Source organism: Carcharhinus amblyrhynchos, chromosome 2, assembly GCF_965287045.1.
Source record: "Carcharhinus amblyrhynchos chromosome 2, sCarAmb.v2.hapA, whole genome shotgun sequence".
Classification (NCBI taxonomy): domain Eukaryota; kingdom Metazoa; phylum Chordata; class Chondrichthyes; order Carcharhiniformes; family Carcharhinidae; genus Carcharhinus; species Carcharhinus amblyrhynchos.
The window spans coordinates 104172628-104186225 of NC_137325.1; the positions used below are offsets into that span (position 1 = coordinate 104172628).

Consider the following 13598-nt stretch of genomic DNA (forward strand, 5'->3'; position numbering starts at 1 on the left):
CTGGCCAGCCAACATTATTGCACTTGTCCTTGAGAAGGTGTTGGTGAGCTGTTGCTTGAACTGCTGCAATCCATGTAGTGTAGGTACACCCACAATGCTGTTAGTGGGATACTCCCAGATTTTTGACCCAGCATCAAGAAGGAATAGAGATATACTTCCAAGTCAGGATGGTAATGGTTTGTTGGGGAACTTGCAGGGTTGTGGTGTTCCCATGTGTCTGCTGCCCTTATCCTTTGGGCTGGTAGCAGTCATGTGTTTTTGAAAGTGCTGCCTAAGGAGCCTTGGTGAGTTCCTGCAGTGCATCTTGTGTTGGTTATAGAGGAAGTAAATGTTTGTGGAATGGGTATCAATCAAGTGGATTATTTTGTCCTGGATGACGTTGAGCTTCTTGTGCGGAAGCTACACTCAGACAGACAAGTGGAGAATATTCCATCACACTCCTGACTTGTGTCTTGCTGGTGGTCAAATCTTGGGGAGCCAGGAGGTGAGTTACTCGCCACAAGGTTTCTGGCCTCTGACCTGTTCTTGATCTCCTGTGGAAAGCAACCTGTCCTGTTTTACATGATTCTGTTCATCCTCCAAGTTGTGCTGTTTTCCAAGGGAAGTGACTGCTGGTGTACCCATATCTGAAAGCAACTGGGTTATGTAGAAACCTTTAAGTCAGCGTCAGCATCTGCCATTCCTCTCTGTAGAATTTTATGAATTGAAGCAACCCGAGAAAGTACTTGTGAAATTGTGGCAACAGCCAACAGAAATCAACCAGCAACTAATAACCTGCATGTATTTGCTGATTCCTTTAAATAGCATTATGGGGAAGTAGGTCAATCTTGCATGTTCTGCTATGTGAGGTTGGGAGGGTGTTAGTTGGAGTGTTGAACTGCAACTACTGATAGTACTGACATTAAGTCAACATTGCACACTGATTGACATGACATAACTGCTCTGCATTCTCCTGGTGGATGTTCGTTGTGAGAGTGCGTGTGTGTGCAGATACCTGCACCAATATGGTATCTGAAACAATTTGCCTCAGCGTATATTTTTCAAAGCTTTACCTGCATTTGTAATGCCCAAAGGTATTTTTGCAGTGATTAAAGTCGTTGCTTACTGTGGTGTACGATGAATATGATAGTGGCATTCCATATTGTTAACATTTCCTGTTCATGTTGCCTTAGCTCCATGGCAGATCAAGAGAGCAGCGTTACACTAAATTAGCAGACTGGGAGTACATTGATTACTGTGCTCAATTGGCTAATCCAATGCCATTGTTTGGTAAGTTTAGGTATTTTTTATTGTCTGTTTTAAACTATCTACAGCCAGTCTGAAGTTGTTTCTGAAGTGACAAATATAAGAGCAGTCCACAGTGATACTTCCTCTTCCTTATGAAGTCACTTAACTAAATGATTAAGATGAGGAAAATCTCATAGGTGACCAAAATCAAGGTAGGCATCTGACCCTGGATGGGAGTCATGTAATCTGATATGCAGAAGCCCAGTAATGTCCTCTGTTGATTGTCATTTCTATGTCTAAGAATTTCTTCATTAAGTGTATAATGGGCACCTGGTTTCAAAATGTTGGAAGGAGCTACATAGCACAGCTAGCATTGTTTTTGATGTCCCAATCAGCTTTCCTCATCACCAACTGTTTAATTCACATCCAAGTTTGACAAACAGGCGTTTTCCTACTGACTGTCTGGGTGGGGTACTTTGTGACAAAGACTGGAGCCCCTGTATTTCCCTGATGCTGCTACCCCTTTATTGCCATATCTTATACACAGGCTTGAGGATGCCCTAGCATGGCATGTGTTGGGGTTATAAGGTATGAAGGACAATTATCTGGGCATGTCTTATATACCATAAAGTAACTTGCTCTACTGGTACTAAATACATATCATGTAATTCTTTGCCCCTCTTTAGTGTGGTGCCAAGGGACTGTGTTCGGGCTTAATTTATGACACCTGGTCTGACTTTGAATTAATAATTGCATCAAACCCTTTTGTGTCTTCTAATCAAAAACTTGGATGCCATTTCTTCAGATCTACAAAGCTGTAATGCTTTGGAGCATCTGCCAATTTCCACACTTCAGTTGTTTGTTTAAGTTCAATACTTTTGATTGTTTAAGTGCAATAGATCTTCTGATTTTGCCAAAAGCACAACATCATTTGTGTAAAGAGGCGCTGAGTACTTTTGGAGATGCTTCAAAACAATCCAAACCTGACCCTTGTGATCTTCAAATACAATTAATGAACCTTAGCTATGGTGACTGGCACTGTACAACATGCTTTATTTCTTTTTCATTTAATTCATTCAGTTTAGTTTCCCGAATAACCTTGTGCAGATCAATGTGTCCAGCTCTCCATACTTAAAACTGTACAGTTTAATATCAGTGTGTCTGCGTGCTTCTGTTTAAGATGAAGAAATGGTGTCACAAGTATATCCATGTGGGAGTGTTATCCACATGCTGGGAGAAAAAGAACTGCAGAATTGAATTCTTTACAGGGAGTGGTAATGGTTCTAATAGGCTTGCAATCTGCTGTAGAAGTTACTATACTATAGTGTTTTGCCAGTGCAAACTAATTAAAAAGTTTGTGTTACTTATTTATAGCTCCGTTGTGCCCAGTGTATAATCAAAATCTTAATCTTTCACAGGCAATGGAGATATACTGTCTTTTGAAGATGCCAACAGAGCCAAGGCAGAAACTAGTGTTTCTGGAGTTATGATTGCAAGGTGTGTAAGCTATGCAGAAGCACAATGTATCACTCTTCTGAATTAGTTCAGAAGCATGTTATTTTCCTCGCTCTTCAAAATTCATCAAATTTGTTAAGTGTATGTGAGCGCATTACAGAAGCTATGCTTATCTATTTTGCACTTGGAATTCGTAAGTTTCTGTAAGTAGAACATTCAGTGCCATGTCACATAATTTGGTCGATTTACAAGTTCAGAGTAAAGTTAAAAGATTTCAAATATCCACTCCTGACGTGGAAATTAATTGAAGTTATCAGAAACATATCAAATAAATTGTGTAGGAGGGTATCCAAGATGCTTAGCCCTACTAGGAGCTGCAAGGAAGAGTTTTAAAATAATTAAAAAATTATTTTAAGGTTGTAATGCAACTTTGAAATTGGGAAAAATGTCTTTTCACTTCAGATCATCCCCAAATACAGTGCTCTGTCTTCCTCCACACTGGCAGCTCTGGGCAACCGAGATCTGACGCCAGAGCCTGGGCATTAGCTGAAATTTCTTAGTTGATCGGCCTAGACTATTGTTTTAATCTGGTTACATGGGTTAGAGGAAATATGCAAGTACTAGCTACTTTGAAGTTACTGAATGTTCTGCTTGAAGCTGCTATTTTGTAATATTGATGCATGTGGCCTCCTATACCTGAACTCCCAGGCCTTACAGATGAGTAAAAAGTCTGACAACACCAGGTTTTAGTCCACCCAATTTATTTGATAGTAAACTCACAAGCTTTCGAGGGGACTCCCTCTTCGTCAGGTGAATGGAGAGTTCTGGCCTCGGACAGAGCATATAAAGCACAGACAGTTTAGAGATTACTGATTAGAATGCGAATCTTTACACCTAACCTGCTGTTCAAGTCCTAAAGTGGCCGACAATGTGTGTGGAAGGAGCACTGATCCCAGGTTAAAGAGATGTGTATTGTCTCCAGACAGCACAGTGAGTGAGGTTTTGCAAACCCAGGCAAGTCACGTGGGACTTACAGATGAGAGCATGATCCATACTAATGTTCGGTTTGATCCAATTATCATGTTAGCAGGTCAATTTTTTTTAAACTTCATTTTAGTTATGCAATTATTATTCCTGTTTTGTATAGTTTTTTGATGGCTACATTGACCTGTTGGAACCCATTACTGAACAGTTTTCCTCTGAGTCTCAGATGGAATTGTTTTCTGTTCTTCCAGGTGTACAATGCATGCCTTTTTATTTCTAAATACAAATATTTTTTTTTAAGGTGAGAAAGAGGCAAGAAGAAGTGGTATTTTAAAAACAAAAGAGCTGAGCAGGCTATTTTGCCCCTCAAGGCTGCTCCGCCCTACAGTAAAAATAAAAACAAAATGCTGAAAATATTCAGCAGATCAGGCAGCATTGTCCAGAGAAACAGTTAACATTTCAAGTTGATGGTCTTTCATTGAAGCGTTAATCCTGTTTCTGTCCACAAATGTTGCCTGGCTTGCGGAATAGTTGCAGTGTTTTCTATTTTCATTTTCAGATTTTCTATTTTCGGATTTCCACCATCTATAGTATTTTGCTTCTTGAATTTAAAGAAGTGTCTTGGGCCTTTCATCTTTATGGCCATCCCACTTATCCCTTGATTAATGTAGTGTTCAAATATGTATCTGTCGTAGCCTTGATATTACTGAATGACTGAACATCCTTAGCTGTCTGGGTTGAAGAATTCTAAGGATTCACAACCCTTTTAGTAAGAAACTTATCATTATCTCAGTTAGATAATCCCTTATCCTGAGACTGTGACCCCTAGTTTTAGATTCCGCAGCCAGGGAAACTCAGCATGTTCTTGTTTTCCTAGTCAGAAGGTTATGGCATCTCTGAAGACTCTGGAGACTTGAATGCAAAACTCTAAGCTGAAAATCCAGCAAAGTCATTGAGGGAGTGCTACACTGTCCAAGGTATCATCTTTGAGGATGTGTTTAAACTAAAGATTCTGTCCCCTCAGATCATTGTAAGAGGTCACATGACACTTTCAAATAAGAGCGAGGAAGTTCTTCCTCATGCCCAGGCAAATATTTATCACTCAGTCGACACGATTAAAAACAGATGAAATGGTCTCAATCACAATTGCTGCTTGTGGAAGCTTTGTGTGTGCAAAATGGCTGGTGCATTACAACAGTGATTACATTTCAAAAATACTTTCATTGTTTGGAAGGCATTTTTACAATGTGTTGAAGTCATGAAAGGTGCAATATAAGGGTAAATCTATGCCCACACAGAGTGCATTTCCCCGCATTTTATTCTATCTGTCACCTTCTAGCTAACACACTTAACCTGTACATATCCCTTTGCAGATTTTAAAAAAATTGTTCATGGGATACAGACATCCCTGGTTAGGCCACCATTTATTGCCCATACCTAATTTCCTTTGAGGAAGTGATAATGAGCTGTTGCCTTGACCTGCTGCAGCCTACGTGTTATAAGAGCACTCAGTGCTGTTAATAAGATGGGAGATAGAATAAAATGTGGCGAAATGCACTCTGTGTGGAGATCGACTTGCTGTTATATATAGGAGCACCCACAGTGCTGTTAAAAAGGCCGTTCCATAATTTTGACCCAGTGAAAGTGAAAGAACATAAATATATTTCCAAGTCAGAACAGTGAGGAGGAGCTTCCAGGTGGTGGCATTCCTATATTTCTTGTGGCCCTTGTCCTTCTAGTGATAGAGGTCACAAGTTTGGAAGGATCTGTTGAAGGAAACTAGTGCATCTTGTCAGTGGCACAAATTCCTGCCATTGCGTTTTGGTGGTGGAGGGAATGAATGTTTGTGGATAGAGTGTCAATCATGCGGGGCTGCCTTGTCAAGCTTCATTTGTGTTATTGGAGCTGCACTTCTTTAGGCAAGTAGAGAGTATTCCATCCCACTCCTGACATGTGGCTTGTAGATGGTGGACAGGCTTTGGGGATTGTGGAGGTGAGTTAATCTCTGTAGAATACCAGCCTCTGACCTGCTCTTGTAGCCACTGGTCCGGTTCAGTTTCTGATCAGTAGTTGCCCCAGTATGTTGTTGGTGTGGAATTTGGCAATGGTTATGTCATTGAGCATAAAGGGGAGACGGTTAGATTTACTCTTTTTGGAGCTGACTATTGCCCAGCGCTTGTGTGGCCTGAATGTTACCACTTATCAGCCCAAGCCTCAGTATTGTTTAGGTTTTGCTGCACACGGCCAAGGACTACCTAAGTATACGAGGAGTCTTACGTGATACTGAACATTGTGCAATCATCTGTGAACATCCCAACTTCTGACCTTATGATAGAGGAAGGGTCATTGAGGAAACAGCTGAAAATGGTTGGGCCGAGAACACTGCCTACAGCAATGTTCCAGGACTCAGAGGATTGATCTCCAACAACTATAACTATCGTCTTTTTTGTGCTGTGACTCCGATCAGTGGAGAGTTTTCCCCTGATTCTCATTGACCTCTGTTTCACTGGGGATAGTTGCAAATCTGGGGATTTTTGGAAGAACATAACGAACGTATTAACTTTCTTTGCAGCTATTAATGAATAGAATGGAGCGTTTTAAATGAAAAATCCATTGATGACGATTTTCTCTTCAATTTATTGATTTCAATTCCAAGCACAGAATACATTCCAGTAAAATGTCACATAATTGTAGACAATTGCAGATACTGTGAAACTGGATTTGTATCTAGTTCACTATTCCCTAGCACTAAAAAATTATTATTGGAGGCCCTTGATGTGCAGTACAATTGACTGAAATTTTTTAAATTCACTTTTCAAAGGTTTACAACTTTGGTATCTAACACTTCCAACCTTTTGTCAAAATTCAACCCCAAATCAGGTATTTTGAGCTGAATTTTAATTTGGCGAATGAAAAACAAATGTCAAACTTTGAACAATATGCCACTTTTACACACAGGACAGTTTGGCACTATCTAATATAGATTATAAAAAGTTGATTTTAGGCTGAACATCAGTTTCGACAAATTACAATAAACCATAGGTAGCCTGCACAAAAGATAGAATGAAGGTTTAAAAAAAAAATTACTGATTGCATTTTCTTTCCTTCTGCATTTGTGACTTTCTATGAGATACCAATGTAGCAAGTGCTATAAAATTTCACATGTTTGAATTTTCTGAATTGCAGAGGGGCACTGATTAAACCGTGGATATTCACCGAGATCAAAGAGCAACGACACTGGGATATTTCCTCTAGAGAGAGATTTGAAATTCTGCAGGATTTCAGGAATTATGGGCTAGAGCATTGGGGGTCTGATACACAGGGAGTGGAAAAGAGTAGAAAGTTTCTTCTTGAGTGGTTGTCATTCTTATGCAGGTAAAATAAATGTCTGTAGACCAATGTTGAAACATTCCCTTCAGTTGTATTTTGGGCATTAACAAAGATACCCACAAGTTTCTTCTTGATTTACTGTTTGTTTCAGGTATATTCCAATAGGTCTTCTAGAACATATACCTCAGAGAATCAATGAAAGGCCTCCTTATTATTTAGGCAGAGATTATCTGGAAACTCTAATGGCTAGCCAAAATGTGTCTGATTGGATCAAAATAAGGTAAGTTCACATACTCCTTAAATGTTAAAAGTTTAATCAGTTACCCCTTTTTATGACTTTCTGATGTGCAAAGTCCTTGTCTGGATCATTTTAGGTTGCGATCTAAATATAAATGCAAACTACAGAAGTGAAGTATATTAATATATTGCGTAGCTCCCAGTAATCTATTTTTTTAAACTCATTCTCTCAATAGTAGCCTGCTATCCAAAAATGTGGTAATGCAATTTTTCTCATTTGGCTCTTGCAGGATTATCATTTTATACAAAATGGTTGAATTTTTTATCTTGAATGTGCTCACTTGTTCTAACACTTGTATGTTTTTTCCCTGATTTTAGTGAAATGCTGTTGGGTCCAGTACCTTCTAATTTCACTTTCCTGCCTAAACATAAAGCAAATTCCTACAAGTGAAAATGATGCTTGAGCAGAAGCTGAAAGAAACTTGACTTCTTTTTCCTAACAACTTCTATATTGAATTTATACTGTCATTATTTATAAAATCATGTGAAAATAAAATGCAACAGATTTAGACTGGAGGGATTGGACAAGTCCTGACAAGGTATGGGGTCTATTACTCTTTGGCCTTTGCTAAAATCTATGTATCCATGACATTTTTCTTGGAAACTTTTAGTAAATATTGATTTTACAGAACTTCTCCATATTTTTATGCTGTCTTGAATTCTGCTGTTGTTTATGGCTATTTTATGATCTTTTTGTACTGCACAATCCATTGAATTTTATATTTTGCTTCTTTGAGTGGGCGTGGAATGAAGATCTCCTGCTTCCAGTATGGCGTCAGGGGTGGTTCAAAATTCACACACTTGTAGTCATTTATGAGGAACGGAGATGGAGTTGACTTCTGGATTTTTGTTTGAACAATGCTGGTACACTTGTATGGTGTGGAAATTGTTAAAATTGGAGGAGCTGGTACGCAGTTGCTGCTTTTTCCTTTGATCATTTCACTTCCTGGAGAACTTCGTTCAGGGGACCTAGGAACTTCCTTGCTTGTGAGAACATCCCAGAAAGAGGGATAGAGTGGTACTGGTAATTCATAGTGGAACCATTCTAAGTGTCCATAAGTTCTTATACCAGGGAGCATCTGCGTTGGATGACTTTCAACATGAGCTGAGCATATTAGTGATGAATTTGCAGATACTCTTTCTTCATGAAGATTGCTGGTGTTAATGTTGTCATCTGGAAACTTTGGAGATTTACATTCTTCATCAGACGTAGAGGGATCTCTGTGTATCACCAGTGTTGATAAACCAAATGCACTACTTGTTTCCTTCAGTAAAATTGGTAAGAAACCCACCTTAACTTGCTTGTGAAGATATCTCCTGGTTTGTGAATAGGAGTGATTCAAGAGCATTCTTCTTGTGTCCATATTTTTTTCCCCACAGATGTTTTAGGACTTCATGGAAGGATGGTGAAAGTTGATGATGTTTAACTTGTTTTTTTCCCAGGCATTCATTTCTTAGATTTTCTCTGGATATTTATTTCTGCTTCTGCAAAATCAGTTGTGGAATTTAGAATGGTTACTGCAGAATTTTATTCATGTTCTTTATAACTATTATGTCATAGTTGTGATTCTGTATTGAATCGATCTATAGCCATGCTTTAAGTCTAGGTTAAGCGGGTGCTGATAAAGTTGACCAGGCTTTGGGTTTCCTCCATTATTTGGTAATTACAATCGACTACACTAGTAGAATTATTGAGAGGAGAGTGTATGTATAAAAGTCATTTTATTTCATTGGAAAAAACTGAGTTCTAAGCTGGCTCCACTCTCTGCCATCTACCGACAGAAATCAGAACCTAATAGCTTAAATAGTGGAAGTCTGAAATGTAAATGGTCAAAATAATGACTTTATTACAGAGCTGTTAATGCATTCTTTAGAACAAGAATAAAAAGTGGACAAGGGAAATAGAGCATGGTAAGTACATTTAGAGCACCTCTGTTCAACCAGAAAATTTCACTGCAGGTTATGAACATAATGGACCATATCTTGGGGTATTAGGGGCAGAAAGTTGCTCATACTCATCAGAGATCATCAGAAGCCCTGACGTGTGCGCATATGCTACGTTTGCCTGGGAAGTTTAAACTTCTAAGAGGGATTTCCACTGCCCTGGTCCTCCCGTGAATGTCTCTTACGTTCATCTCAATGTTGAAAACTTGGGCTAAATATACACTACTTCGATACCCTAGAATTGTAACATTGTTCAGATGGCTTCTGAAGGTCAAATGACTTGCATTCTTGACTACCCCCAAGTCTCTGGAAAGTTCCTAATTTAATGATTATGGGTGGAATGCCTTTCCTTTGACTGGACACATCAAGAAAAAAAACTTTGTGGAATTCACAGCATGTATTACCTGTGAACTTATCCAAAACTCTAGTCTAAACTTTGGGGCTGGAATTTTACTGCCCCGTTCACCATGGGAATCAGGGCAGGCGATGGAAAGGTCTGTTGACCTCAGGTGGGATTCTATGGTTTTGGGACACTAACTCACCTGAGATGTAGCCCACTGTTTCCAAATTTGAAACTTAACAATAGAGAGCTGCAGGAATCAAGTTAATCATAAGGTGGTGTGAATGGCTACCATCCAGCTTCCATTGTGTAGCAATGTCTTCAAGTTTCAAGCATTCTTGACGGACAATGATATTGATCATGTGATCAAACTTGTCTTCAATAACAAATCTTATTACCCAAGAATCGGGGAAACCAATCAAACAACAACTGCAGCGACAGCAGTGGATAAGATATTAACACATTTGCCTTTTTAAACTTTGGGAGACTGCAACAACATAAAAGTCTCAGCCTGTTCCTTTTCAAGTCCACTGATTAGAAACTTGATCTCCTGGTAAGAAGCAAGTAATTAAACTTTGACTTGCTGAATAGTCTATCTCTTTAAAGGAATCCTGCAGTTATCCTGATATACGACTCTGGCTTTTTGAATCCATCCAGTCTGCCTTTGAGGAGGGAAAATACCTTCATCAGGTCTGCAATATGTGCTGCTTTTCTGATACAAATTAAATACATGAATTAGGAATTGTTGCTTTGTAATTGGTAAAATTTCACTCTCCTCTGCAGTCGTATTTTTCTGCGTGTGCATGTGTCAGCTGCAGCATTAGGGTGAATGCACATATAAATAATCCTCTATTTCAATTGGCTGTTCCATTTCCCTTCATGCTCTGGGGTTGAGAAACCACACATCTTCATTTCAAGAACAACACACTGATAATGGATAGCAAGGTAAGGTGATTGGGGTTTCATTTCTCTTCACTCCCCGATCCTAACAACACTGTTACAGCCCCTTCCAAAAAACAGTTGTCAACTTAGCTAGTCTCTTCCTGCTCCTCTGCAAGCAATCTAAGTTTTTATGCACCTAAATATTTCCACCTAGTTCTATTCCACAAAAATAAATTAACAAGTAGCAAAAGACCAGCTAGTCCATTAGATTTACCCTCAATTCATGATAGCATCCTTTACTGCTAGCCTATCATTGAAAAAGCAAAATCTAGAAATGTTCATGAGGGAAAAAGTATTCTGTAAAATTCCTCTGAACTCCTCAAGTGATTTGAATCTAGTCCAGGAGGTGAAATGTTTATCTGTAAAGTCACTTTCCCAGTTAAGCTGGCAGTTGATGGGCATATTACCCAGCCTGTTATTCTATTCATCATCTAAAATGAACTGAGGCAATTTCCTTTTTAGGATCTGGTGGATTTGTCTGTATCTTTGATATTCCCAGTCTCTGAATCAGAATCATACAGTTCAGAAGAGGCCCATGGAGTCTGCATTGACACATTAGAAATAGCTGAACTGTCACCTCATCCCATATGCTAGCACTTGGCCCACAGCTGTGACAATTGTTCATCTAGGTATTTTTTAAAGGATGTGAGACAACCCACTTCTACCATCCTCCTAGCCAGCGCATTCCAGATTGTCTGTCACCAACTTCTGAGTAAAAAATATTTTCCTCACACCGCACTCCCCCAAACCTTCTGCCCCTCACCTTGAACATATGTCCCATCATGACTGACCCTTCAACTAAAAGGAAACAGCTGCTCCTTATCCGCTCTGTCCATATCCCCATATCCTTGTACATCTCAATCAAGTTGCCCATCAGTTTTCTCTGCTCCAATGAAAGCAACCCAAGCTTACCCACCTCTCTTAACTTAAGTGCTCCATCCCAGGCAGCATCCAGGTGAATCTGCTCTGCGAGCTTTTCAGTGCCATCACATCTTTCCTATAATGTGACGACTAGAACTGCACACAGTAGCTGTAGCCTCACCAAAAGTTCGATACAACTCTACGTGACTTCCTGCTTTTGTAATCAGTGTCTCGATTGATAAAGGCAAGTATCCCATATGCCTTTTTCACCACCCGACTAACAAGCCCTTCTGCCTTCAGAAATCTGTGGACAAACATGCCAGGTCTCTTTATTCCACAGACTTCTTAGTGTCCTACCAGTCATTGAATACTTCCTTGTCAAATTAATTCTTCCAAAGTGCATTATCTCAGATTTTTCAAGGTTAAGTTGCATCTGCCACTTATCTGCCCATTTGACCATTCCATCTTCATATTCTTGTAGCTCAAGATGCTCTGCTGCACTGTTAACTACTTGGCCAATCTTTGTGACATTTGCAAACTTACTAATCCTAACCCCCTACATTGTCATCAATGTCATTTATATCAATGACAAATAATGGAGGGCCCAACACAGATCCCTTTGGTACACCATTGGACATTGGTTTCCAGTCATGACCCTCTGTCTCCTACAACGGATCCAATTTTGACCGCTTTATCAAATTGCCCAGCATCCCATGTGCAGTTATGTTCTTTACAAGTCTCCTATGTGGGACGATGTCAAAGGCTTTGCTGAAATCCATATAAACTGTATCGACTGCACTACCCTTGTCTACACACCTGGTCACCTCAAAAAATTCAATCAGATTTGTTAGGCAAACCTCCCTCTGACAAAGCTATGCTGACTATTCAGGGTCAAACTTCGCCTCTCCAAGTGGAGAAATTTTTGAGAAATTTTTCCAATAGCTTCCCTACCACTGACATGAGACTTACATGCCTTTAGTTCCCTAGTTTATCTCTACGACCCTTCTTAAATAGTGGAACCACATTGGTTGTTATCCAGTCGTTTGGCACCTCCCCCATGATGTGGCGATGCCGGCGTTGGACTGGGGCAAACACAACAAGAAGTCTCGCAACACCTGGTTAAAGTCCAACAGGTTTATTTGGTAGCAAAAGCTACTAGCTTTCTGAGCACTTCTCCTTTGTCAGGTAAGTGGAAGTTCTGTTCACAAACAGAGCATATAAAGACGCAAGCTCAATTTACAAAATAATGGTTGGAATGTGAGTCTTTACAGGTAATCAAGTCTTAAAAGGCACAGACCATGTGAATAGAGAGACCATTAAGCACAGGTTAAAGAGATGTGTATTATCTCCAGACAGGACAGTTATTGAGATTTTGCAAGCCCAGGCAAGTCGTGGGTGGGGGGAGGTGCAGAAAATGTGACTTAAACCCAAGATCCCAGTTGGGGCCGTCTTCGTGCGGAACTTGGCTATCAGTCGCTGCTCAGTGACTCTGTTGTGTGTTGTGGAGGCTGCCTTGGAGAATGCCTACCTGCAGATCAGAGGCCGAATGCCCGTGACTGCTGAAGTGTTTCCCAATAGGAAGACAACACTCTTGCCTAATGAGTGGTGTTCATTCAGTTGTTGTAGCTTCTGTGTGGTCTCTCCAATTACCATCCTTTCCTGCAGCGTATCAGGTAGACAACGTTGGCCGAGTTGCAAGAGTATGTACCGTGTGCCTGGTGGATGGTGTTTGCACGTGAGATGATGGCAGCCACATTGATGATCTGGCACATCTTGCAGAGGTTGCTGTGACAGGTTTGTGTGGTGTCATGGTCATTGTCCTCCTGAAGGTTGGGTAGTTTGCTGCGGACAGTGGTCTGTTTGAGGTTGTGCAGTTGCTTGAAGGCAAGAAGTGGGGATGGCCTTGGTGAGATGTTCGTCTTCATCGACGACATGTTGAAAGCTCCGGAGAAGATATCGTAGCTTCTCCACTCTGGGGAAGTACTGGATGACGAAGGGTACTCTGTCTGCCATGTCCCATGTTTGTCGTCTGACGAGGTCAGTGCGGTCATCTGCTCAGATGAGGAGGATCACAACAGACGCCTTCAGATGCTGAACGATGCCCGCTAGAACACCATATGGCGCTTGACTCATCGATAGTTCTGACCTCCTCAGAAGACATATACGGGACACTGCGGACAGCGTACCTTTCATCATCCAGCATTCCCCCGGACATCTA

At 40.3% G+C, this 13598-nt stretch overlaps 1 protein-coding gene across 4 annotated transcripts in view; it reads left to right on the plus strand.

Annotated features, from left to right (window-relative positions):
• The window catches only part of dus3l (dihydrouridine synthase 3-like (S. cerevisiae)), a 32897-nt gene extending 20413 nt beyond the window's left edge, over nt 1-12484 (plus strand). For 3 of the 4 annotated variants that reach the window (XM_080210316.1, XM_080210314.1, XM_080210317.1), the window contains exons 10-14: nt 1173-1269; nt 2646-2724; nt 6853-7041; nt 7148-7276; nt 7612-12484. In XM_080210316.1, the coding sequence (XP_080066442.1) occupies nt 1173-1269; nt 2646-2724; nt 6853-7041; nt 7148-7276; nt 7612-7684 (567 nt within the window). In that variant the 3' untranslated portion in view covers nt 7685-12484. The remainder of the gene's footprint in view (nt 1-1172; nt 1270-2645; nt 2725-6852; nt 7042-7147; nt 7277-7611) is intronic. The other variant, XR_013889270.1, reaches the window with a different exon arrangement.
• The last annotated feature ends 1114 nt before the right edge of the window (nt 12485-13598 follow it).